The following is a 24,489-nucleotide window of genomic DNA, read 5'->3' on the forward strand; positions in this document are numbered from 1 at the left end:
TCACCACTGGAGGGTGTTCAGGTTAAGCCCGACTCATGCCTCCCCACACCCGCATCTGCCTTCCCATGTACCCGGGCCCAGGAGCTCAAAGTCCCCTTCCTCTGTCTTGTCACCTGTCTGGAACAGCGCCAACCTTCCTGCCGGGACATACCCTGAGCTCCGTGTGCACGCGCGCGCGTTCTTAAATTTCTGGCCGCTCCCTCTGGGTGACCTGTCAGGTCACGATGGTCCAATGCCTATTAGAAGGAAAGAGAAAGTACTTTAGGAAGCCAGTCAGCCATGAAAAGGTCAAGGAAGTGACCCAAGAGAAAGAAGAAAACGCAGCTCTTCATGATGCCTTGTGGAGGTGTTTAGAAAGTTTACTAACAGAGGCCCCTTCACTCCTGAGGGGCAATCCCTGCTGGGACAACATTTCATCAGCCAGCCTGCCCCTGATATCAGGCAAAACCCCAAAAGTCACAGTTAGGCCCACAAACCCCTATGCACCAGCTCGCAGAGGTGGTCTTGTGGGTATTTAATAATCAAGATCAACCGGAGGGGGGAGAAAGAACTCAGCATGAGTAGAGGCATGTCAGAGCTCAAGCTCAGCTGATAGCCCAGCTGTCAGCCACGTTTTGCAAACTCGGGAGAACCCAAAGGACACAAGAAAGTTCAACCATCAGTCCGGAAGTAAGACCAGAAAAGGGGAATGCTTCAAATGCAAGCCGACTGGCCATTGGGCCCATGAATGCCAGAAGGAGACCCCAGGCCATGCCCAGTCTGCAAGCAGACGGGTCAGCAGAGTGGGACTGCCCTCGGTCCCGAAGGGGAAGGGGGGTTCCTGCTCCTGGGACGGCCATGCTGGGTGACGGAGTCAGCCCGGGGATTCTGGCAGCTCCCCCCAACGAGATGTCCATCTCCATCAAGGGGCCCCGGGCGTCCTTGACGTGGCAGGTAGCAAGATCGACTTTTTAGTCCATACGGGAGCCTCTTACTCTGTCCTGATTTCTCACACTGGCCTCTTTCCTCTAAAAGCTGCACTGTAACTGGTGTCGACGGAAAGCCCCTCACCCGTTACTTCACTGGGCCTCTCGTTTGCCGGCTTCAACAGCCTTTGAGCTCGCATGCCTTTCTGCTTGTCCCCGAAAGCCCCAGCCCACTGCTGGGGAGAGAGCTTCTGGGATCCCTTGGGGCCATATTATGAGTAGGAGACCCTGAGCAACCCCTTATTTTGACCCTAACTGAGGCTAATGAGAAGAGGGAGCTAGATCCTATCCCTAAGCACATCTCTGCAGATACGGTGACCCCTGAGAAGGCCATCAACGTGCTAGCTGCTGCCCAAGGGGGAATGTGCGCCATGTTAAAGGAACAACGCTGGTTTTGGGTAAACCAAACAGGTCAAGTCCAAAAAGGTACTCAGGGCTTCTTATCTGAGGCCTCTCACTCAGGGAGCAGGCAGCCCAGGGGTGGCTCTCACCTGGCCCTTGTTCTCTCAGTTCCTTCCACTCATAGGACCTTGAACCTCTATCTTTCCTCTTCTCCTCTTTGGCCCATGTCTGTTTATCCTCTTAGAAAGATTTGTCTCCTCTAGATTATGGCAATTCCATGTGAAGATGATGGGATGCAGGGATTCCAGCCGCTCCCTGAAACAGATCCTGTCAGGGTGGCAGCGGAACTCAGCCTGGGGCCCCGTAACAAGGCAGGCGAGAGTTCTGTGGCCCCAGTTAGGCAGGGTCCATGAGCCCAATACCAGCCCGAAGAAGCTACAGAAGAGGGGCCATCGCCCTGTATCCTGCCAATAAAGGCTTCTTGGGCCCACACATCTCAGGGGCGATTTGAGGCAGGAGACAGACGAGCCCAGCACAGGAATCAGTTCAACCTCTGTCTCCTAACTTTTCCTAGTAAAATTCATTAAAGAATCCCTTGCCACCTGAGCACACCTTGAGGAGGTGCCTGTGGTCCCTGGGGAGCAGGAGGTTCCCCACCCCGAGGACGTGGACAAGGGGCCAGAGGGAAGGGGACAGAGGGCAGCTCTGGGCCCCGAGGACCCAAGTGTCCAGCCAGGCTCCGCCTCAAGAGTCCTTCAATTCCCACTGAGACCCCGGTTCAGGCTCCACCACGCCTGCACCACTGGCCTCCAGCCCAGACTCACCGCCCCTCCCCACATGAAGGTAAAGGCAACAGTCCCCATCCCCGTGGGCAAACCCTGAGGGGCTCATTCAGTGGTCAGTGCAGGAGGCCGCAGGAACACAGCTGCACAAGCACCAGGGTGGAGGCCGGCATCAGCCTCCTGGGGCCCCAGTCACCACCCAGCCGTCCACCCACTGAGCTCACGCAGACAGGCCAGTCCTCAGGCCCCATCCCGCCAGCCTGCCCGGACGTCCCGATGAATAAGCGATAGTTGTCTGGGGCTGGCCGCCACCGTCCTCGAGAAGAAAGCTGGGAGCCGCGCAGGCAGGAGCCACAGGCACCAGGGAGAGGGCCGGCTGGCCAAGCACAGTGGTGGGCATGGGCTGAGCCTCCTCCTGAGGGTAAAGAGCTGGAGAAGCCCACCCACAAGGGGCTCTGAAGTCCCATGGAAACGGGGCAGAGCACATGTGACACAGGGCAGGACTCCTTCATATACGAAGAGCACTCGGCAACCAATGACAAGAAAGAAATGTGAGCAGTGGGTCCTGCACTGTAAGGAAAAACCGAGTGGCCAATAACAGGAAGAAAAGGTTTCAATTATTAGGAAAGGTAAAATAAGGAGGAAACTAGGGGCAGTGAGTGACCTTCTTGGCCTCTTAGGGCCTGTGAGCAGTTAAGACCATTCTTCAGGGCCCGGTGGCCTCCTTCCCAGCATACGAGTGCCCAGACTCTGTTGACAGGAGAGTCCACTTGCGGCAAAGGCCCTTCTGAGAGCCGCCATCTGCGCTGGGAGACCAGGCGTCCCAAGGACTCCGACACGGACCATGCAGCCTGCTAAGGTCGGGCATAGAAAACCCAGGATTGGGCAACTCTGAGGCTTGTCCAGAGAGCCTGAGTGTTTGGTTCCAATAGAACATGAGAGGGGCAGTAGAGCACTTCACACAAGGTCAAGGGCGCAGCCCTGCTCTGCTCTGCCCCCTCACACCGACACTCCCTGGGGATCTGCTCCGGAGGCGGGCAGGATGTCCTGGGGATCTGTGCTGGGGGAGGTGGCTGTGGTGCCCATCAGAGTTCAGAGGCCCAGAGGGCTCAGGCGAGGGGCCTATTACCCAGGGTGCTGTGGGCCGAGCAGACATATTCCCTCAGGAGGGTGGAGCCGTGATGGCCGGGGTTCCCACTCTGTCCCCTGGGTCCCTGGGCCCCACTCACCACACCACAAACACCAAAATAATGCATCTCTGTGGCATCTGGACTTCCCCAGGCCCTCTGAGACAGAAAACACCAAAAGAAAAGGGAACTTCAGGAAGCAAGCCATGCCGCTGGGTTTCAGTCCTGTTCTTAGTATTTGCAGGGTTGTGGACAAGGAGTTCACACTTCCAGGAACTGGTTACCAGTCCTAGGAAGCAGGGCTGCAGACACAGAGCACAGCCCTGAAGAGCCACATCTGCCTGGGGCCAGAGCAGGGAGGGGGCGTGGAGCCCTGGGCTGCAGGGGAGCGAGGCCAGCAACCCAAGCCTTGGTGAGTGGGGTCTGAGAGGACCAGGGCAGGCAGTGGAATGGAGCCACGGAGGGAAGACTGGCCTCGGGGACCCACAGAGCGGCGGGAGCAGCCCAGCGGGCACGGGGAAGGCGGGCTGCCCAGGGCTCACGTGCTGCCCAGGGCAGGGACTAGGGAGCCCAGGCAGGGGCGTGTCCACACCAACAGGGCTGGAAACACAGGGGCGGCAGAGCTCGGTGGGGCTGCTTGGCCTTCGAGGACCGTGATGGGCTGGGGGACGGGAGCCTCAGGGCTTCGCTCAGCCAGATGTACTGCAGGCACAGGGCTGGGCTGGGGCTGAGGACGAGGCCAGGATGGACAGGTGGCTCTGAGCGAGGACAGAGGGAGGACGCTGGCTAGCACAGGGGAAGGAAAGCCCCCCCCATGGCGGGGGGCTGAGGGTCCGGTCCAGGACAGTGGGGCCGGCTTGAGTCTCAGGGCAGTGGCAGGCAGGGTGGCGGTGGGCTCTGGGCTGGGGCCGGGGCCCAGGACAGCAGGAGCGCCGGGAGCACAGCAGGCAGGGCTGGCCTGGGCTCCTGTGTGCCCCGAGCTGGCCGCACAGGGGAGGGGCTGAGCACGCAGCTGCACAGGCTACAAAGGGGCAGGGGAAGCCAGGGCCTGAGGGCCGGGAGCAGGGGCTGGGGGCCGGGAGCGGGGAGGCAGAGGGCAGGTGACCCGGCAACTGGAGGGAGAAACGACCAGAGCAGGATGCCGGGGTGGTGGGAGAAAGAGGGTGAAGCTCGGAAGGCCAGGAGCTCCTCTGGGAGGGGCCCACGGTGCGACAGGGGCTCTGCCAGGGGAGAGGGGTTGAACACAGGGTGGGCACCTAGCGACTCCAGGGAACAGAGCTCAGCCCTGGGAACGAAAGGAGGCAGGAGGGAAGCTGCACTAGGGTGAGGGCTCGGGGATGGGCCAGAGGGGCAGGGGTGCTGAGGGCCAGAGCTCCAGGGACAAGTGGCAGGGAGGCAGCAGGTGAGCAGGGGGCTGGGAGGGCAGGGGGCTGCCTGGGAGCTTTGGGGGAGCAGGTAGAGCTAGTGTAGGTGAACCTGGGGCAGGGAGGGCAGGGGGCTGTCCGGGAGCTTTTGGGGAGCAGGTAGAGCTAGTGTAGGTGAGCCTGGGGCTGGGGGGGTAGGGGGCTGCCCGAGAGCTTTGGGGGAGCAGGTAGAGCTAGTGTAGGTGAACCTGGGGCAGGGAGGGCAGGGGGCTGCCCGGGAGCTTTGGGGGAGCAGGTAGAGCTAGTGTAGGTGAGCCTGGGGCAGGGAGGGCAGGGGGCTGCCCGGGAGCTTTGGGGGAGCAGGTAGAGCTAGTGTAGGTGACCTGGGGCTGGGAGGGCAGGGGGCTGCCTGGGAGCTTTGGGGGAGCAGGTAGAGCTAGTATAGGTGACCTGGGGCTGGGAGGGCAGGGGGCTGCCTGGGAGCTTTGGGGGAGCAGGTAGAGCTAGTGTAGGTGAACCTGGGGCAGGGAGGGCAGGGGGCTGCCCGGGAGCTTTGGGGGAGCAGGTAGAGCTAGTGTAGGTGAACCTGGGGCAGGGAGGGCAGGGGGCTGCCTGGGAGCTTTGGGGGAGCAGGTAGAGCTAGTGTAGGTGACCTGGGGCTGGGAGGGCAGGGGACTGCCTGGGAGCTTTGGGGGAGCAGGTAGAGCTAGTGTAGGTGAACCTGGGGCAGGGAGGGCAGGGGGCTGCCCGGGAGCTTTGGGGGAGCAGGTAGAGCTGGTGTAGGTGAGCCTGGGGCTGGGGGGGTAGGGGGCTGCCCGAGAGCTTTGGGGGAGCAGGTAGAGCTAGTGTAGGTGAACCTGGGGCTGGGAGGGCAGGGGGCTGCCCGGGAGCTTTGGGGGAGCAGGTAGAGCTAGTGTAGGTGACCTGGGGCTGGGAGGGCAGGGGGCTGCCCGGGAGCTTTTGGGGAGCAGGTAGAGCTAGTGTAGGTGACCTGGGGCTGGGAGGGCAGGGGGCTGCCTGGGAGCTTTGGGGGAGCAGGTAGAGCTACTGTAGGTGAACCTGGGGCAGGGAGGGCAGGGGGCTGCCCGGGAGCTTTGGGGGAGCAGGTAGAGCTAGTGTAGGTGAGCCTGGGGCTGGGGGGGTAGGGGGCTGCCCGAGAGCTTTGGGGGAGCAGGTAGAGCTAGTGTAGGTGAACCTGGGGCTGGGAGGGCAGGGGGCTGCCCGGGAGCTTTAGGGGAGCAGGTAGAGCTAGTGTAGGTGACCTGGGGCTGTGGGGGCAGGGGGCTGCCTGGGAGCTTTGGGGGAGCAGGTAGAGCTAGTGTAGGTGAACCTGGGGCAGGGAGGGCAGGGGGCTGCCCGGGAGCTTTGGGGGAGCAGGTAGAGCTAGTGTAGGTGACCTGGGGCTGGGAGGGCAGGGGGCTGCCTGGGAGCTTTGGGGGAGCAGGTAGAGCTAGTGTAGGTGACCTGGGGCTGGGAGGGGAGGGGACTGCCTGGGAGCTTTGGGGGAGCAGGTAGAGCTAGTGTCGGTGAACCTGGGGCAGGGAGGGCAGGGGGCTGCCCGGGAGCTTTGGGGGAGCAGGTAGAGCTGGTGTAGGTGAGCCTGGGGCTGGGGGGGTAGGGGGCTGCCCGAGAGCTTTGGGAGAGCAGGTAGAGCTAGTGTAGGTGAACCTGGGGCTGGGAGGGCAGGGGGCTGCCTGGGAGCTTTGGGGGAGCAGGTAGAGCTAGTGTAGGTGAACCTGGGGCAGGGAGGGCAGGGGGCTGCCCGGGAGCTTTGGGGGAGCAGGTAGAGCTGGTGTAGGTGAGCCTGGGGCTGGGGGGGGTAGGGGGCTGCCCGAGAGCTTTGGGGGAGCAGGTAGAGCTAGTGTAGGTGAACCTGGGGCTGGGAGGGCAGGGGGCTGCCCGGGAGCTTTGGGGGAGCAGGTAGAGCTAGTGTAGGTGACCTGGGGCTGTGGGGGCAGGGGGCTGCCTGGGAGCTTTGGGGGAGCAGGTAGAACTAGTGTAGGTGAACCTGGGGCAGGGAGGGCAGGGGGCTGCCCGGGAGCTTTGGGAGAGCAGGTAGAGCTGGTGTAGGTGAGCCTGGGGCTGGGGGGGTAGGGGGCTGCCCGAGAGCTTTGGGGGAGCAGGTAGAGCTAGTGTAGGTGAACCTGGGGCTGGGAGGGCAGGGGGCTGCCCGGGAGCTTTGGGGGAGCAGGTAGAGCTAGTGTAGGTGACCTGGGGCTGGGGGGGCAGGGGGCTGCCTGGGAGCTTTGGGGGAGCAGGTAGAACTAGTGTAGGTGAACCTGGGGCAGGGAGGGCAGGGGGCTGCCCGGGAGCTTTGGGGGAGCAGGTAGAGCTAGTGTAGGTGATCTGGGGCTGGGAGGGCAGGGGGCTGCCTGTGAGCTTTGGGGGAGCAGGTAGAGCTAGTGTAGGGGAGCCTGGGGCTGGAGGGCAGGGCGCCAGGGGCTGCCTCAGGGCTTCTGGGGAGCAGGTAGAGCTAGTGTAGCTGAGCCTTGGGCTGGGAGTGCAGGGGCCTTCCTGGGAGCTTTTGGGGAGCAGGTAGAGCTTCTGCAGGTGAGTACGGGGCTGGGAACGTAGGGGGCTTCCTAGTAGCATTGGGGGAGCAGGTAGAGCTAGTGTAGGTGAGCCTGGGGCTGGGAGGGCAGGGGGCTGCCCTGGAGCTTTGGCGGAACAGGTAGAGCTTCTGCAGGTGAGCACGGGGCTGGGAGAGCACGGGGCTGCCTGGGAGCTTTGGGGGAGCAGGTAGAGCTAGTGTAGGTGAGCCTGGGGCTGCGGGGGTAGGGGGCTGCCCGAGAGCTTTGGGGGAGCAGGTAGAGCTAGTGTAGGTGAACCTGGGGCTGGGAGGGCAGGGGGCTGCCCGGGATCTTTGGGGGAGCAGGTAGAGCTAGTGTAGGTGACCTGGGGCTGGGGGGGCAGGGGGCTGCCTGTGAGCTTTGGGGGAGCAGATAGAGCTTCTGTAGGTGAACACAGGGCTGGGAGTGTAGGGGGCTTCCCAGGAGCCTTGGTGGAGCAGGTAGAGCTAATGCAGGTGAGCCTGGGTCTGGGAGGGCAGGGGGCTGCCCATGAGTTTTGGGGGAGCAGGGAGAGCTTCTGCAGGTGAGCCCGGATCCAGGATGGCAGGGGGCTGCCTGGGAGCTTTGGGGGAGCCGGTAGAGCTAGTGTAGCTGAGCCTGGGACTGGGTGGGCAGGGGGCTGCCCGGGAGCTTTGGGGAACCAGGTAGAGCTAGTGTAGGTGACCTGGGGCTGGGAGGGCAGGGGGCTGCCTGGGAGCTTTGGGGGAGCAGGTAGAGCTTGTGCAGGTGAGCCTGGGCCTGGGAGGGCAGTGGGCTGCCCGAGAGCATGAGGGAGCAGGTAGAGTTTCTGCAGCTGAGCATGGTGGGTGGAAGGGTAAGGGGCTGCCCCAGGAGCTTTGGGGTAGCAGGTATGCCTTGTGCAGGTGAACAGGAGCCTGGGAGGGGATGGGACTGCCCTGGGAGCTTTGGGGAGCAGGGAGAGCTTGTGCAGGTGAGCAGGGGTTTGGGAGGACAGGGACCTGCCCAGGACCTCAGCAGACCAGGTACTGGGGTGAGCAGGTGAGTAGGCAAGTGTCATAGGGTGCAGGGACCGTTGGTGCTGTGGGCCCAGCGCTCCAGGGACAGTAGGCAGTCCGACGCCAGCTGAGCAGATGACATGAGGGTACAGCATCCCTGAGCTGAGCCCAGAGACCTGAGCCTAGGGGACTGGCAGGGCAGGACGCAGGGCAGCTGGCAGTGGGGGCAGAGCAGGGAGTCCTACAGGAGAGCGGGCTGGGGGCCCCCCTGGGGTGTGCGGAGGGCCCAGGGCAGGAGAGAAGGGACGCAAGGGCAGGGACGACTCAGGCCTGAGACGGTGAACCGGAGCTCAGATGGGCAGAGGCTAGACACTCGATGGACAGGAAGCCCGGGCTCAGCTGAGGGGCCAGGATGAGGGGTGGAGGCAGGTGAGGGAGCATCTAGAGGAGGGGAACCTGAGTGCCCTGAGAAAGGAGAGCAGCCTTTCCGCTGGAGCTCAGGGGGCTGGTAAGGCCGGGCGCAGGGGGCTACCCCAAGAACTCAGGGGAGCAGGCGGGGTTGTGCAGGGCAGCAGGGGGCTGCGAGGGCAGGGGCTGCCCACGAGCCCTGGGGTCAGGGGACGAGGGCCTGAGCTAAAGGTGCTTTGGTCTGGTGGGAGGGGCCAGGCGGACGGCAAGGCCGGGTGGAGAGAGGACCATGGGAGGGAAGGTCTCTGGGGCTGAAGGGGCACGGGCGACCCTGAGGGGACCCAATGGGCCGCAGTTCTTGTACCCAGGGTCCCAACCCTGTTCCAGGAGACTGTAGGAGCTGGGACAGGAGGGGTGAATGTGCAGAAGTGAGGTGGGGTTGACAGGGCAGTGGACCTGGCAGAGGGGAAACGAGGGGCTCTTTAGGGGCTCAGACGGGTCTGCATACCTGGGCTGCGCAGAGCAGGGTCAGAGGGGACAGGTCCAGCCGGGGAATGGGGCTTGGGGTGCCAGCACCCTGCAGGAGGAGAAGGCCAGGGGCAGTGCAAGGCTCCCGGGGATGCCAATGGGCAGAGTGATCCAGAACACACAGGCCCTGGGTGGCAAAGAGCAGGCCAGGACAAGGGGACAGGAGCAGAGCAGGGTAGTGGGCTCAGGGAGCAGTAGCCACTGGTCAGGGCTCAGACCGAGGGCCTGATCAGGCCAGACACCCACAGGAGGGTAGGGACCCCGGGGATCTGTTAGACCCTGGGCTCAGTGGTCACCCAGCACTGGCCCCCAGCTGTGTCTGGGGCCCACAGCTGCAGACGCAGGGACCTGGGGTGGGAGACAGCCATGCTGGGCCGCTGGTCTTCAGACTCGCTGGAAGCACAAGGTCACTGGGCTCAGCAATGGCCCAGGCCTGCACGCCTGATGCCCTGCCTGGACCCTCGCAGGGGTGAGGCCCTGGCAGTCACACGGCCTCCTCCCTCACAGTCTCCGTCAAGGCCCCGGAAGTCTACACTCTGGATTCCAGCTGTGGGAGCACAACCGGCTCCACAGTGGTCGTGGGCTGCCTGGTCTCGAGCTACATCCCTGAGCCAGTGACCGTGACCTGGAACCCGGGCGCCCAACCCAGTGACGTGCACACCTTCCCATCCGTCCGAGGGTCCTCGGGGCTGTACTCTCTCAGCAGCACTGTGACTGTGCCTGCCAGCACCCCGTCCGGCAAGACCTTCACCTGCAACGTAGCCCACCCGGCCAGCAGCACCAAGGTGGACAAGCGCATCGGTGAGAGGACGGGCCGCAGGGAGGGTGTCCACTACGAGACAGGCCCGGGGTCAGCCCTCCCACCTGAACGGACCGCACACCAGGGATGGTGAATCCCACCCAGGGTGTCACAGGAGGCCTGTCTCTCTCCCTCACCTGAAGGCCTCCCAGGCTCAGGGAGGGGGTCCTCTGGGCGTTTCCACCAGGTCCAGGGTGGGCACAGGCTGGACGCCTCCCCCAGCCCCTGGGGCCACAGAGTGGGCACAGGTCTCACCTGCCAAAACCTGCCCCTGCCCTAAGCCCAGCCCCAGGCCGTCCCCAACCCCGGTAACCTCCAGTCTGTTCTCTGCAGAGTTCAAGGGCTCCACAACTCACCCATGCCCCAAGTGTCCCGAATGCCACAAGTGTCCCGAATGCCAACAGTGTCCCAAATGTCCACGTAAGTCAGCCGGCCTCATCCTACGCACCTCGGGGGTGGACCTCGCCCAGGCGTGGCCTTGGGGCTTGGGGGAAGGGGATGGATGGGTGCCCAAGAGGAGGTCTACCCAGGGGCTGACTCCCTACCGTGTCTCCCCAACCAGCCCCTGAGCTCCCAGGAGGACCGTCCGTCTTCATCTTCCCCCCGAAACCCAGGGACACCCTCACAATATCCCAAACTCCCGAGGTCACCTGCGTTGTGGTTGACGTGGGCCACGAGGACCCCGATGTCACGTTCTCCTGGTATGTGGACGATGTAGAGGTGCGTACGGCCAAGACGAAGCCAAGGGAGGAGCAGTTCAACAGCACCTACCGTGTGGTCAGCGCCCTGCCCATCCAGCACCAGGACTGGCTGAAGGGAAAGGAGTTCAAGTGCAAGGTCAACAACAAAGGCCTCCCGGCCCCCATCGAGAGGACCATCTCCAAGGCCAAAGGTGGGTCAGGTAGACGGGCGCAGGAGGGTCCCTGGGGGCCAAGAGCAGTGACCATCGTGCTAACAGCCATACCTCTCCCCACAGGGCAGCCCCGGGAGCCGCAGGTGTACGTACTGGCCCCAGCGCGGGAAGAGCTGGCCAAGAGCTCGGTCAGCGTCAGCATAACCTGCATGGTCACCGACTTCTACCCGAGCGACATCGACGTGGAGTGGCAGAGAAACGGGCAGCCGGAGCAAGAGGAAAACTATGGCACGACCCCACCCCAGCTGGAGGCCAACGGGTCCTTCTTCCTGTACAGCAAGCTCAGGGTGGACAAGAAGAGCTGGCAGCGGGGAGACACCTACACGTGTGTAGTGTTGCACGAGGCTCTACACAATCACAACACGCAGAAGTCCATCACCCAGTCTTCGGGTAAATGAGCCCCACGGCATTGTTGCCCCAGCGAGCCCTCCCTCCCCTTGGGCTCTCAGGGTCCAGCGAGGACGCCTGAGCCCCAGCCCTGTGTACATGCCTCCCGGGCGCCATGAAATAAAGCGCCCAGCGCCGCCCTGGGACCCGCAACGCTGTCATGGTTCTTTCCGAGCAGAGCCCTGGGGCACGCGGGCCTGCATGGGGCAGGGGGGGCCCGGCTCTGGGTCACAGTTTGTCACCACCAGTGTGGGAGAGCTGACCCCCTCAGGGCCGGACCCAAGTGTGCGGGCCTGCGCAGGCCGCTTGGGGGCTGCCCGAGGCCGGGGAGGGCCCCTCCCGGAGGGGACAGCTGCTCCGGCCGCCCTCCACCCCGCAGCTGCTGGGGCTGGAGTGTGTGCCCGGAATGGGAGAAGCCCACCAGAGACCCTCAGGAGAATGAGTGCCCACTTCTTCCCGCCCCTGTTCCAGCCCAAGCTGTGGGACACTGGCCGTCCTCGTCCCCACATTCCTGTCCCCGGCTCCAGAGTCCGCGTGCTGGCTCTCTGCCCTCACGGGGGCCACACACAGCCCGGGGTGGGGGGACGGCCCTGCTGCACTGTCAGGCACGGGAGATCAGGACCCCCGCCCCTCAGGCCAGGTGGCTCTGCCCTGCTTGTCCCTGCCAGGGGCCAGGCCTGTGCACTCGTGGGGACACGCATCCCTGTGCCCACAAGGGGCAGAGGCAAGCAGCCCTGAGTGCCCAGGGAGGGACCCTCCATACGCACCCGTGGACACTGAGCCCAGAGCCATTGAAAACAAGCCCCCCACTGAGCCACACCAGCCGGCACACCACCGCCTTCATCCACATGCACTCACCTGCCCGCGCACACACGTGTGCAGTGCACCCACCACAACACCCACATGCGTGCACACACGCGGGCCTTGCACACGGGCCCTCCCACAGGGCAGCCGCACAGACGCACACCCGACCACAGAGCTGGGTCTCATGGGCCCTCACCGTAGACCCCAGGCTGGTCCCCACCCTCCAACGCCCACGGGACAGAGACCAGCACTGTGCTGCCCCTTCCCTGGGCCAGGGCCCACAGCCCACGCGCTCTGCTGACACTCCCGCCCTCCGGGTCTGGCCCCCAGCGGGAGAGGCGGCCGGGGCCTGAGCCACTGTCCTGCGGGGGGTCCGGGCACCCTCCCCGCAAGCACCCCAGCTCAGCGCACAGCACAGGGTAGGGAGCAGGACCCACTGGCCAGGCCAAGACGGGGGCCCAGGCTGGAGGAATGGGGGGCTGGGGCCGGTGCTCAGCGGCTGTCCTCAGGTGCCTCTGGCCCGGCCCACCGGGGCATCCCGCCACCACCGCGCCACACTGGGAGCTGCGCTGCGAGGCCCCATGAGCCCAGCCCTGCCCCCGGGGGCAGGCACAGCACTGACCCCACCCTCCCTGTGCAGAGCTGCTGCTAGAGGAGGAGACCTGTGCTGATGCCCAAGACGGGGAGCTGGACGGGCTGTGGACGACCATCTCCATCTTCATCACCCTCTTCCTGCTCAGCGTGTGCTACAGCGCCACCGTGACGCTCTTCAAGGTGGGCGGGCCGGCCCCGCGGCGCCCTCGCTGTCCCCGCTGTGTCTCCTCCTGGCCCCCGGCCCCTCACTGTCCCTCAAGTCCCCTCACTGTCCCCTCACAGACCCTCACTGTCCTTCACTGCCCCTCACTGTCCCCTCACTGCCCCTCACTGTCCCTCACGGTCCCTCACTGTCCCCTCACAGTCCCTCACTGTCCCTCACTGTCCCTCACGGGCCCTCACTGTCCGTCATGGGCCCTCACTGCCCCTCACTGTCCCTCACTGTCCGTCACGGGCCCTCACTGTCCGTCACGGGCCCTCACTGTGCCTCACTGTCCCCTCACAGTCCCTCACAGTCCCTCACTGTCCCTCACTGTCCCTCACGGGCCCTCACTGTCACTCACGGGCCCTCACTGTCCCTCACTGTCCCCTCACAGTCCCTCACGGTGCCTCATTGCCCCTCACGGGCCCTCATTGTCCCTCACTGTCCCTCACTGTCCCACACTGTCCCTCACTGTCCCTCAAGTCCCCTCACTGTCCCCTCACAGACCCTTCACCTTCCCTGACTGTCCCTCACTGTCCCTCACTGTCCCTCATGGCCCCTCACTGTCCCTCACTATCCCTCACTGTCCCCTCACTGTCCTTCACTGTCCCTCACGGTCCCTCACGGTCCCTCACTGTCCTTCACTATCCCTCACTGTCCCCTCACTGTCCCTCACTGTCCCCTCACAGACCCTCACTGTCCTTCACTATCCCTCACTGTCCCCTCACTGTCCCTCACTGTCCCTCACGGTCCCTCACTGTCCCTCACAGTCCCTCACTGTCCCTCACTGTCCCTCACGGTCCCTCACTGTCCCTCAAGGGCCCTCACTGTCCCCTCACAGTCCCTCACTGTCCTTCACTGTCCCTCACTGTCCCCTCACTGCCCCTCACTGTCCCTCACGGTCCCTCACTGTCCCCTCACAGTCCCTCACTGTCCCTCACTGTCCCTCACGGGCCCTCACTGTCCCTCAAGGGCCCTCACTGCCCCTCACTGTCCCTCACTGTCCCTCAAGGGCCCTCACTGTCCCTCACTGTCCGTCACGGGCCCTCACTGTCCCTCACTGTCCCCTCACAGTCCCTCACAGTCCCTCACTGTCCCTCACTGTCCCTCACGGGCCCTCACTGTCACTCACTGTCCCTCACTGTCCCTCACTGTCCCCTCATAGTCCCTCACGGTGTCTCACTGCCCCTCACGGGCCCTCATTTTGTCCCTCACTGTCCCTCACTGTCCCACACTGTCCCTCACTGTCCCTCAAGTCCCCTCACTGTCCCCTCACAGACCCTTCACCTTCCCTGACTGTCCCTCACTGTCCCTCACTGTCCCTCATGGCCCCTCACTGTCCCTCACTATCCCTCAGTGTCCCCTCACTGTCCTTCACTGTCCCTCACGGTCCCTCACGATCCCTCACTGTCCTTCACTATCCCTCACTGTCCCCTCACTGTCCCTCACTGTCCCTCACGGTCCCTCACTGTCCCTCACAGTCCCTCACTGCCCCTCACTGTCCCTCACGGTCCCTCACTGTCCCTCACTGTCCCTCAAGGGCCCTCACTGTCCTTCACTGTCCCTCAAGGGCCCTCACTGTCCCTCACTGTCCCCTCACAGTCCCTCACAGTCCCTCACTGTCCCTCACTGTCCCTCACGGGCCCTCACTGTCACTCACTGTCCCTCACTGTCCCCTCATAGTCCCTCACTGTCCCTCACTGTCCCCTCACAGTCCCTCACGGTCCCTCACTGCCCCTCACGGGCCCTCACTGTCCCTCACTGTCCCTCACTGTCCCACACTGTCCCCTCACAGTCCCTCACTGTCCCTCACTCTCCCCTCACTGTCCCTCACTGTCCTTCACTGCCCCTCACGGGCCCTCACTGTCCTTCACGGTCCCTCACGGTCCCTCACTGTCCTGCACTGTCCCTCACTGTCCCTCACTGTCCCCTCACAGTCCCTCACTGTCCCTCACTGTCCCTAATGGGCCCTCACTGTCCCCTCACTGTCCCGCACTGTCCCGCACTGTCCCTCACTGTCCCCTCACTGTCCCTCACTGTTCTTCACTGTCCCCTCACTGTCCCTCACTGTCCCTAACAGGCCCTCACTCTCCCTCACGGGCCCTCACTCTCCCTCACTGTCCCTCACTGTCCCCTCACTGTCCCTCACTGTCCATCACTGTCCCCTACTGTCCCTCACTGTCCCTCACTCTCCCACACTGTCCCCATCATGGCCTCCTGTCCCCCCGGAACTCCTCGCTGTCCGTCAGCCCGGGGAATGGGGACAGGCCCTGGGGGGCGGCCCGGGTGGTTTCCAGCCTGCGCTCACTCCCGCTGCCCCTCAGGTGAAGTGGATCTTCTCGTCGGTGGTGGAGCTGAAGCGGACGATTGTCCCCGACTACAGGAACATGATCGGACAGGGTGCCTAGCGCTCGCTACGGGCTGCGTCCTGGGCTGCCCCTGACCTATAGGACCACGTCTACCCCCTGTACCGCTCAGCCTGCGCCAGGCCTCTCCTCCGCCCGCTGACCTCGCCAGCCTCTGAGCTCACGAGCACCCTCACCTGCACCCCCGGCCTCTGGCCTCGTGGCCACCACAACCTGCCCCCCACCCCACTCACAGACCCGAGGGGACCGCAGGTGATGCCCAGCCTGAGCTGATGTCCCCGCAGGACACCTCCGGGACGCCAGGGACCACCGGGAACACCCGGGTCGGCGTGGGGGTCCCCCTCGAACAGGAGGAGGCCGGCATCTGGGCCTCTGCACAGGGCCTGGCCCCTGCATCTTGTCCCGGCCGAGCTCCAGACGCAGGGTCCCCGGGAGGAGGGCCTGTGCCAGATGCTGGAGGGGAGCCGCCCGCCTCTCCCAGCAGGAGAGCTTCTGCAGGTGCCGCTAACGGTCCCTCAGGTCACCTCCACCGAGGACGCTGCTCAGAGCAAGGCCTGGGCCCGAGGCCGCTGCAGGAGCCCCAGCGCGGGAGGCGGTGAGGTCCAGCCAGACCGGCCTCCCGGGGAGCACGCTGTTGACCTGGTGCCCCGCGGGCTGAGCTGGAGGGGCTCCCGGAAAAGAGGGCAGAAGACGCGGCCAGCCCATCCTGCAGCCAAAGGCCTGAGGCACGTACAGCAGGAGCTCCGCCTGCACCGGGGTGGGGGTGAGAGACGCGACGCACGTAGGGCCAGCCTCGGACCCCGGGCCCCCGCCTCAGGGCCCGGTACCAGCTCTCCGGTCTCTGCGGAAAAGCGCAGTCAGCATGCGCGTGTGGTGGAGCTGCTCCCGGACTGGAGAGAAGGGCCCCGTGATCGCAGCTCGGGAGGCTTTTCTCCTTTCTGAACATGGGGCCCGTCGATGCTCTTCGCTGTGTCTTCATTTTGTTACGACAATAAAGCGTTCTTTACAGTCGCCTAGCTCGCTGAGAAGTCTCCCTGGGTTGACACGCCGCCTACCCTCGGGAAATCCACAGCCAGTCTCCCCCATGCCACCACCCAAGCCTGGGGTTCCCACCTGGCCTGTGGGTGCAGGGGCGAGCCAGGGGCCTGGGGGAGCCATGGGGAAGCCGCACGTGTTGGGTGTGTCTGCACAGGCGGCTGTAACAGACACCACAGGGGGCCTTTGACCACAGACGTCACTGTCTGACACCCTGGAGGCTGGAATCCCAGATCCTGGAGGTGCAGGGCTGGCTTCTCCCGAGGCCTGGCTCCGTGCCGCGTAGACGCCGTCTTCTCCGTGTCCTCACGTGGTCGTCCCTCTGTGCGTGTCTCTGTCCTAATGTCCTCCTCTTTTAAGGACGCCGGGCAGACTGGATTAGGACCCACCCTAGAGACCCCAGTTTACATCACCACATCTTTACAGACCCCATCTCCAAATACAGTTACATTCTGAGGTCCTGGGAGTCCGGGCTTCAAAGCTGGAATTTGGGGACACAATTCAGCCCAAAACAGCCGAGCTGGGTGCGAGAAAGGAGGACCGGGGGGACGCCAGGACCCCAGGCCAGGAGGGGCAGCGGTGGGGAGGGGCTGCCAAAGGGGAGCAGAGCCAGACCCGGCTCACCGCTCAGGACAGACGGCAGTGAGAAGGACCGCAGGAGGGGAGGGGGTCGGGTGGCACTGAGCTCAGCTGGCTGCACAGAGGTGACCAGTGTGTCACAGCAGAAGCAGGAGTGGGGCTCCAGGGGCTCTGGTGAGGGACCAGGAAGGGTGGCCGTGCAGAGGCGATGAGGCCGCTGTGCCCGCCGGCCGGCCGGCAAGGATGCAGGGATGGGTCAGGACTCCGCCCTCACGGAGACCAGGGACCCATCCCTCCTGGTGACTCCACCTCAGAGGAGACACACCCCTCCCAGAGGGCAGAGTCGGGATCCACAGCTGTCAGCCCTTCTCAGTAAAACCTCCAAAACAGTGGGCCGGGGTCTGGGTCGGGTGCTGGCCGTGCTGGGCGCCCTCAGGCCGGCGTTTCAGGGGGCTGGCTCATCCCGGGGACGCAGCCTTGGGCTGCTGGAAGCCACACTTGTGTTTGTTGCAGCCTTTCAGGGCAAGGGGACTAGCAGGACAGCCCCCCAGACCGGCAGCCGGAGTCTGCTCAGCAGGGACGCTGCACCCCAAGGCCGTCCGATGTGCCGGTGCAGCTTCCTGTGGGGGGACAGAGACAGACAGAGGCAGAGACAGAGAGAATGGTATGCAGGGAAGGGACTGCATCGCTCAGCGGTCCCTGCACCAAACGGGGAGGCCGGGAGGGGCGGCAAACAGGATGGCCGAGGGGTGCACAGCAGTGTCCGGGAGAACACCTGGCCCTCGGGGACCCTGCCAGCACGCTGGGCACGCCGGCACAGGACCCCCTCTGCCTGCTGGGCTCCATGGGGGCTCCCGGTGACGGACCTGGGGGTCAGCCCACACCCTGCGTTTCCCTCCCGCGAAACATGTGACCGAGAAGCTGAAGTTGCCTGAGGGCAGCACCGCCTGCCCAGCCCTGGGCCCTGCCCCTCACTTCCATCCCCCAGACCAACGAGCAGCCGCTAGCCGGCCCGCCCCGCACGAACGCCAGGGTGGTCACACGAGGGCCGGCCCCACGGCCTCCTAGCTGAACCCCGTCCCTGGCACGGCTGCCTCTGGGCCCCTGGAGAACTGCCCCACACTGGGCCCCAGGGCTCCCACCCTCCCCCCCCAGCAGTGCCACACCACACGGCATCCCTCACCTCTCCACGCCCCCCGAGCACCCCGAAGACAGTGGCCGACGCCTGCCCTTGAGCCCCTCGGGCTGCGCCTGTGTGCGCCTGAGATGAGCCTCCCGCTGCGTCCTGACCCCTAGCGCCCCCCAGACCATGAGCTCCACACACACCTGTCAGTGCCGCACCTCACCACCACACACCTCCATCTGTGTCTTACACACACACACGGGCGCCCAGAGGTTCCAGCCTAGCCCCAAGGTCGAAGGCAACAGGGGGCCCGCCTATCACAGCCCCACACCACCCCACTTTGGGGCAAGTCCCAGAAGAGCATCTGTTCCCTCCACAGAGAGACCTGGGCTGGGCGTGGGTGCTGACCACCCCAGGCTTCTCCCAGGCCCCTGGGCTCGGGCCCACACCGGTTCTGACTGAGCAACCCCTGAAACACAGCGACGGCCTTGAGCCCATGGCCCAGCCCACGCTGGAGCCCAGAGCCAGATCTAGGACTCAGAGTCCCCACCAGCCCGATCCAGCGTCTGAGCCCAGCCCAGCCGAGCCAAGGGCTCACTCCCCAGGCTCAGTCCCGCCCTCAGTGCCCCCAGGGCCAAGTGCGCTGCCCCCCATGCCCTGCTCCTGTCCCCTGCCCACCCTCCCTGCTGTCCACCCCCAGGCCCCGTTCGTGCAGAATGAGGATGCAGAGAAGACCTTCTGGGGAAGGTCCAGGGGAGTTTCCAGGGCTGCAGGCAGGGCCCTAGGCTGTGAGGCAGGGTCCCACAGCAGAAGGCGCTTCCCAAGGGGTCCGCAGTGTGACCACAGCAGCCCTGCAGCACCCACCCACATCCCCCGTGCCCTCGTCCTGACGTAGGAGATAGATGGGCTCCAGGCTGAGCAGCTGCAACCACTCTCCTGCTGACACTTCGAGATGATTGGCCAGAAACCACCTGGAACACCGTCCGCATGTAAGCACCCTAAGCCGCCCCTGCGGCACAGGACGCACTGCAAGTTCCCCGTGTGCTCCTCCACTCTGACCTTCCTCCTAGCAAACACTGTCTCTATTTCACAATCTTGGTCTCTTTCCTAAATTATTTCTTCAAAGAAGCAAGACAGAAGTCCATCTTCCAGCTGATCCACTGCCAGAATCAAGTCGACCCCTCCTCTTTACTTTTCCTTTTAAAGTTCCTTAAAGTAAAGAATCCCTTGCCACCTGAGCACACCTTGGGGAGGTGCCTGTGGTCCCTGGGGAGCAGGAGGTTCCCCCACTCCAGAGGATGTGGACAAGGGGCCAGAAGGAAGGGGGCAGAGGGCAGCTCTGGGCCCCGAGGACCCAAGTGTCCAGCCAGGCTCCGCCTCAAGAGTCCTTCAATTCCCACTGAGACCCCGGTTCAGGCTCCACCACGCCTGCACCACTGGCCTCCAGCCCAGACTCACCGCCCCTCCCCACATGAAGGTAAAGGCAACAGTCCCCATCCCCGTGGGCAAACTCTGAGGGGCTCATTCAGTGGTCAGTGCAGGAGGCCGCAGGAACACAGCTGCACAAGCACCAGGGTGGAGGCCGGCATCAGCCTCCTGGGGCCCCAGTCACCACCCAGCCGTCCACCCACTGAGCTCACGCAGACAGGCCAGTCCTCAGGCCCCATCCCGCCAGCCTGCCCAGACGTCCTGATGAACAAGCAATAGCTGTCTGGGGCTGGCCGCCACCGTCCTCGAGAAGAAAGCTGGGAGCCGCGCAGGCAGGAGCCACGGGCACCAGGGAGAGGGCCGGCTGGCCAAGCACAGTGGTGGGCATGGGCTGAGCCTCCTCCTGAGGGTAAAGAGCTGGAGAAGCCCACCCACAAGGGGCTCTGAAGTCCCGTGGAAACGGGGCAGAGCACATGTGACACAGGGCAGGACTCCTTCATATACGAAGAGCACTCGGCAACCAATGACAAGAAAGAAATGTGAGCAGTGGGTCCTGCACTGTAAGGAAAAACCGGGTGGCCAATAACAGGAAGAAAAGGTTTCAATTATTTATTAGGAAAGGTAAAATAAGGAGGAAACTAGGGGCAGTGAGTGACCTTCTTGGCCTCTGAGGGCCTGTGAGCAGTTAAGACCATTCTTCAGGGCCCGGTGGCCTCCTTCCCAGCATACGAGTGCCCAGACTCTGTTGACAGGAGAGTCCACTTGCGGCAAAGGCCCTTCTGAGAGCCGCCATCTGCGCTGGGAGACCAGGCGTCCCATGAACTCCGACACGGACCATGCAGCCTGCTGGGGTCGGGCATAGAAAACCCAGGATTGGGCAACTCTGAGGCTTGTCCAGAGAGCCCGAGTGTTTGGTTCCAATAGAACATGAGAGGGGCAGTAGAGCACTTCACACAAGGTCAAGGGCGCAGCCCTGCTCTGCTCTGCCCCCTCACACCGACACTCCCTGGGGATCTGCTCCGGAGGCGGGCAGGATGCCCTGGCGATCTGGGCTGGGAGGGAGGGGAGATGCACTGTAATGTAAGCTGGATGCGGAGAGGTGCACTGGGGATCTGTGCTGGGGCAGGGGAGGGGGGATGCACGGGATAAATCCCAAGGGGGCCTCATGAACATTCTCATTCACAAGACACTAAGGCCAGGGCTGTGGTGGGATACTCAATTTACACCTGTACCTGGCCAACCATATATAAAGATGGAACTCTGACCCAAGAATGAAGCCAACAGCCCAGGACACCCAGCCACCATCACAGGATCCAGCCCAGGAAGCAGTCTGCTCCCTCCATGCTACCCTAAACCCAACCCTCCACGCTAGACCTGCAGGAAGTCAGACCTCCATCTCTAGTGACAGCCCAGGAAGCCCTACAACCGCCCTGTGACATCCCCCACAATGGCCTGGCTTGATCAGTAACCCACGGCGTCCATGGTCTTTGTTCTCGCTTCTGACTGAGGACTAACTGGACAAAACCGGACGTGTCCCAGCCATCGCAGGGGTGCCTGCGTCTTGTTGGCCGTCCAGCTTCCCCAGCCCCGCAGCCCCCATCAGGACACCAGAGGCACTCTTTTTCCTATAAAGAAGCCTTCTATACACAGAAAATATTTTAACATGCTAACACACACATGATATAATCAGTATGTTATAGGCCCTTACGTGGGCGGAGTGTTCTATGTCTCTAGTAACAATGAAGCCACATGCGCATAAACAAGCCTCAAAGCCACCCACTCTCCTGCTGCCCGAGTCGCGGCCCAGCCAGCTGGGCACGCCTCCCTGGCTGCAGCAGCTCAGATAAACAGCCTCTGCTTTTCCCGTTACAACGTTTCCAGTGTTTAGGAGACACAAGGTCTCGTGACAATAGCTCAGGGTCACAGTGACAGCCCCAAATGCATCCCGAGACCTGGACACAACAGGGACAAAGGTGAAGCTGGCGTTCAGGCCTGGGCAGGGAGGTGATCGCCCATGGAAATGAGCAGAGAAGGGGTTGGCAGGACAGCCACGAGGCCAGAGCAGCACCATGGCAGGTAGCGCCGTGCTTGACAGCTGTGCTCGACCACAGTGCTCTACCACGCAGACGTGGATGCTGACAGAGGGTCTCGCCCTCCTCTTCCTCACAGGACCGGTCACACAGCCGGGCCTGCAGGCACCCTGAAGGGCACCCAAACCACAACACGAGGAGTGTCGGGGCATTTCTTTTTTTTTTTTTTTTTGAAATATAGCTGATTTACAATGCTGTGTTCGTTTCAGTTGTACGGCAAAATGATTCAATTATACATATACATGTATCTATTCCAGATTCTTTTCCCTTATAGGTTATTATCTATTCTATATAGAGTAGTGTGTATATGTGAATCCCAAACTCCTAATTTATCCCTCCCCTCCCCTCTCCCCTTTGGTATCCATACGTTTGTTTTCTGTGTCTGTGAAGTCTATAACTGTTTTGTATGTAAGTTCATTTGTATCATTTCTTTTAGATTCCACATATGAGTGATACCATATGATATTTGTCTTTCTCTGTCTGACTAACTTCACTTAGTATGGTAACCTGTAGGCCCATCCATGTTGCTGCAAATGGCATTATTTCATTCTTTATTATAGCTGAGTAATATTCCTTTGTATATATGTACCACATCTTCTTTATCCATTCATCTGTCGATCGGCATTTAGGTTGCTTCCGTGTCCTGGCTATTGTAAACAGTGTTGCAATGAAAACTGTGGTGCGTGTATCTTTTTGAATTATGGTTTTCCTGGACATATCCCCAGGAGTGGGATTGCTGGATCATATGGTAGCTCTATTTTTAGGTTTTTCCATACTGTTCTCCATAGTGGCTGTATCAATTTTCATTCCCACCAACAGTGTAGGAGGGTTCCCTTTTCTCCACACCCTCTCTAGCATTATTGTTTGTATAGTTTTGGATGATGGCCGTTCTGACCGGTGAGAGGTGGTACCTCATTGTGCTTTGATTTTGCATTTTTCTAATAATTAGGAATGTGGAGCATCTTTTCATGTGCCTTTTGGCCATCTGTACGTCTTCTTTGGATAAATGTCTATTTAGATACTCTGCTCATTTTTCTATTGGGTTGTTTGTTTGTTCTTTATATTGAGCCATATGAGCTGTATATACATCTTGGAGATTAATTTCTTATTGGTTGCATGGTTTGCAAATATTTGCTCCCCATCTGTAGGTTATCTTTTTGTTTTGTTTATGGTTTTCCATTGCTGTGCAAAAGCTTTTCAGTTTAATTAGGTCCCATTTGTTTATTTTTGTTTTTATTTCCATTACTCTAGGAGGTGGGTCAAAAAAATCTTGCTGTGATTTATGTCAAAGAGTGTTCTGCCTATGTTTTCCCCTAGGAGTTTTCTAGTACCCAGCTTCACACTTACGTCTTTAATCCATTTTGAGTTTATTTTTGTCCGTGGTGTTAGAGAATTTTCTAATTTCATTTTTTTACATGTAGCTGTCCAGTTTCCCAGTACCACTTATTGAAGAGACTGTCTTTTCTCCACTGTATATTCTTGCCTCCTTTGTCATAGATTAATTGACCGTAGGTGTGTGGGTTTATTTCTGGGCTGTCTATCCTGTTCCATTGAGCTATATTTCTGGTTTTGTGCCAGTACCATACTGTTTTGATGACTGTAGCTTTGTAGTATAGTCTGAAGTCAGAGAGCCCGATTGCTCCAGCTCCATTTTTCTTTCTTAAGATTCCTTTGGCTATTCAGGGTCTTTTCTGTCTCCATACAATTTTTTAAATTTTTGGTTCTAGTTCTATGAAAGATGCCATTGGTAATTTGATAGGGATTGCATTGAATCTGTAGATTACCTTGGGTAGAACAGTCATTTTTACAATGTTGATTCTTCCAATCCAAGAACATGGTATATCTCTCCATCTGTTTGTGTCATCTTTGATTTCTTTCACCAGTGTCTTATAGTTTTCGGAGTACAGGTCTTTTGTCTCCTTAGGTAGGTTTATTCCTAGGTATTTTATTCTTTTTGGTATGATAGTAAATGGGAGTGTTTCTTTAATTTCTCTTTCTGATCTTTCGTTGTTAGTGTATAGAAATGCAACAGATTTCTGTGTATTAATTTTGTATCCAGCAACATTACCGAATTCATTGATGAGCTCTAGTAGCTTTCTGGTACTGTCTTGAGGATTTTCTATGCATAGTATCATGTCATCCGCAAATAGTGACAGTTTTACTTCTTCTTTTCCAATTTGGATTCCTTTTATTTCTTTTTCTTCTCTGATTGCTGTGGCTATGACTTCCAAAACTATGTTGAATAAAAGTGGTGAGAGTGGACATCCATGTCTTGTTCCTGATCTTAGAGGAAATGCTTTCAGCTTTTCACCATTGAGAATGATGTTAGCTGTGGGTTTGTCACATGTGGACTTTATCATGTTGAGGGACATTTCTTTGAAACTCTGAGTGAGTGTTCCCGTCCAAGGTCTGAGGAGCAACCTCTTGGGGCAGAAGATCATGAGCTTCCTTGGGCCCCCTGAGCCTCAGCGACCATCTCACCTGATAGCACTTTGCCTGCTCTTGTTACAATTTTATACACGTTTGGTTTCCTGGGTGACATCAATTCCCGCCTGAAAGGCCTCCAGGGGCTTGTGTTTTCTGGATTCAACCTGGACTTGCCCAGCAATAAGTAAAAAGTTCTTCTGGAAGCAGAACTTCAACGGTGGAACGGGCACCATGTCTCTGCCCTGCAAGTAGCAACCATCACGATCCCGGGACAGTGGGCGTGAGATCCGGGCACATGGAGGCCACACCAGCACCTGGAGAGAAAAGGTGTGGGTGTGTCCTCCGCAACAACAGAAGGAAGTGCCAAATAGAGAGGTGAGCAGGGGTGGGCCCAGGAGACTCAGTTGCAACAGGTCGGGTCAAGTCAGGATTGAGCCAGGTCATGGGCAGGTTTTTTCCAGACTCTTCATTAATGCAGAGTTAAGCAGAGCTTACATAGATCCATGTGTTTTGTGGGCAACACCAGGGAGTTGTGAGTGCAGCTTGCAGAGCCAGTGACTGACTGTCCAGATGGTGACACCGATCCTGTTCCACATCTAATGGCTTCTCCTACAATGTTCACTCCCTCTGGTGTTGTCAGACTTCCTGTTTTAGCCTTTGGGCTGAAATCCATCTCAGCAAGAAGATGCACATGCTTATC

The 24,489-nt window shown here is 60.8% G+C and overlaps 1 protein-coding gene and 2 gene segments (V, D, J or C); all 3 read left to right on the plus strand.

Annotated features, from left to right (window-relative positions):
* LOC101323839 (Ig alpha-1 chain C region) overlaps positions 1 to 24,489 on the plus strand; it is a gene marked incomplete at its 5' end in the record, with an annotated part of 127,977 nt that overhangs the window by 47,690 nt on the left and 55,798 nt on the right. The window lies entirely within an intron of this gene.
* Positions 1 to 24,489, plus strand: part of LOC117311207 (immunoglobulin heavy constant epsilon-like) — a 112,805-nt gene that overhangs the window by 47,026 nt on the left and 41,290 nt on the right.
* On the plus strand, positions 838 to 11,294 carry LOC101337871 (Ig gamma chain C region-like). The segment is given in 7 exon segments: positions 838 to 933; positions 3,510 to 3,628; positions 9,375 to 9,448; positions 9,550 to 9,843; positions 10,175 to 10,261; positions 10,404 to 10,733; positions 10,818 to 11,294. Coding segments are annotated over 7 exon segments (1,335 nt in total).

This window comes from Tursiops truncatus, chromosome 2, assembly GCF_011762595.2.
Source record: "Tursiops truncatus isolate mTurTru1 chromosome 2, mTurTru1.mat.Y, whole genome shotgun sequence".
In the NCBI taxonomy this organism is placed as follows: Eukaryota; Metazoa; Chordata; class Mammalia; order Artiodactyla; family Delphinidae; genus Tursiops; species Tursiops truncatus.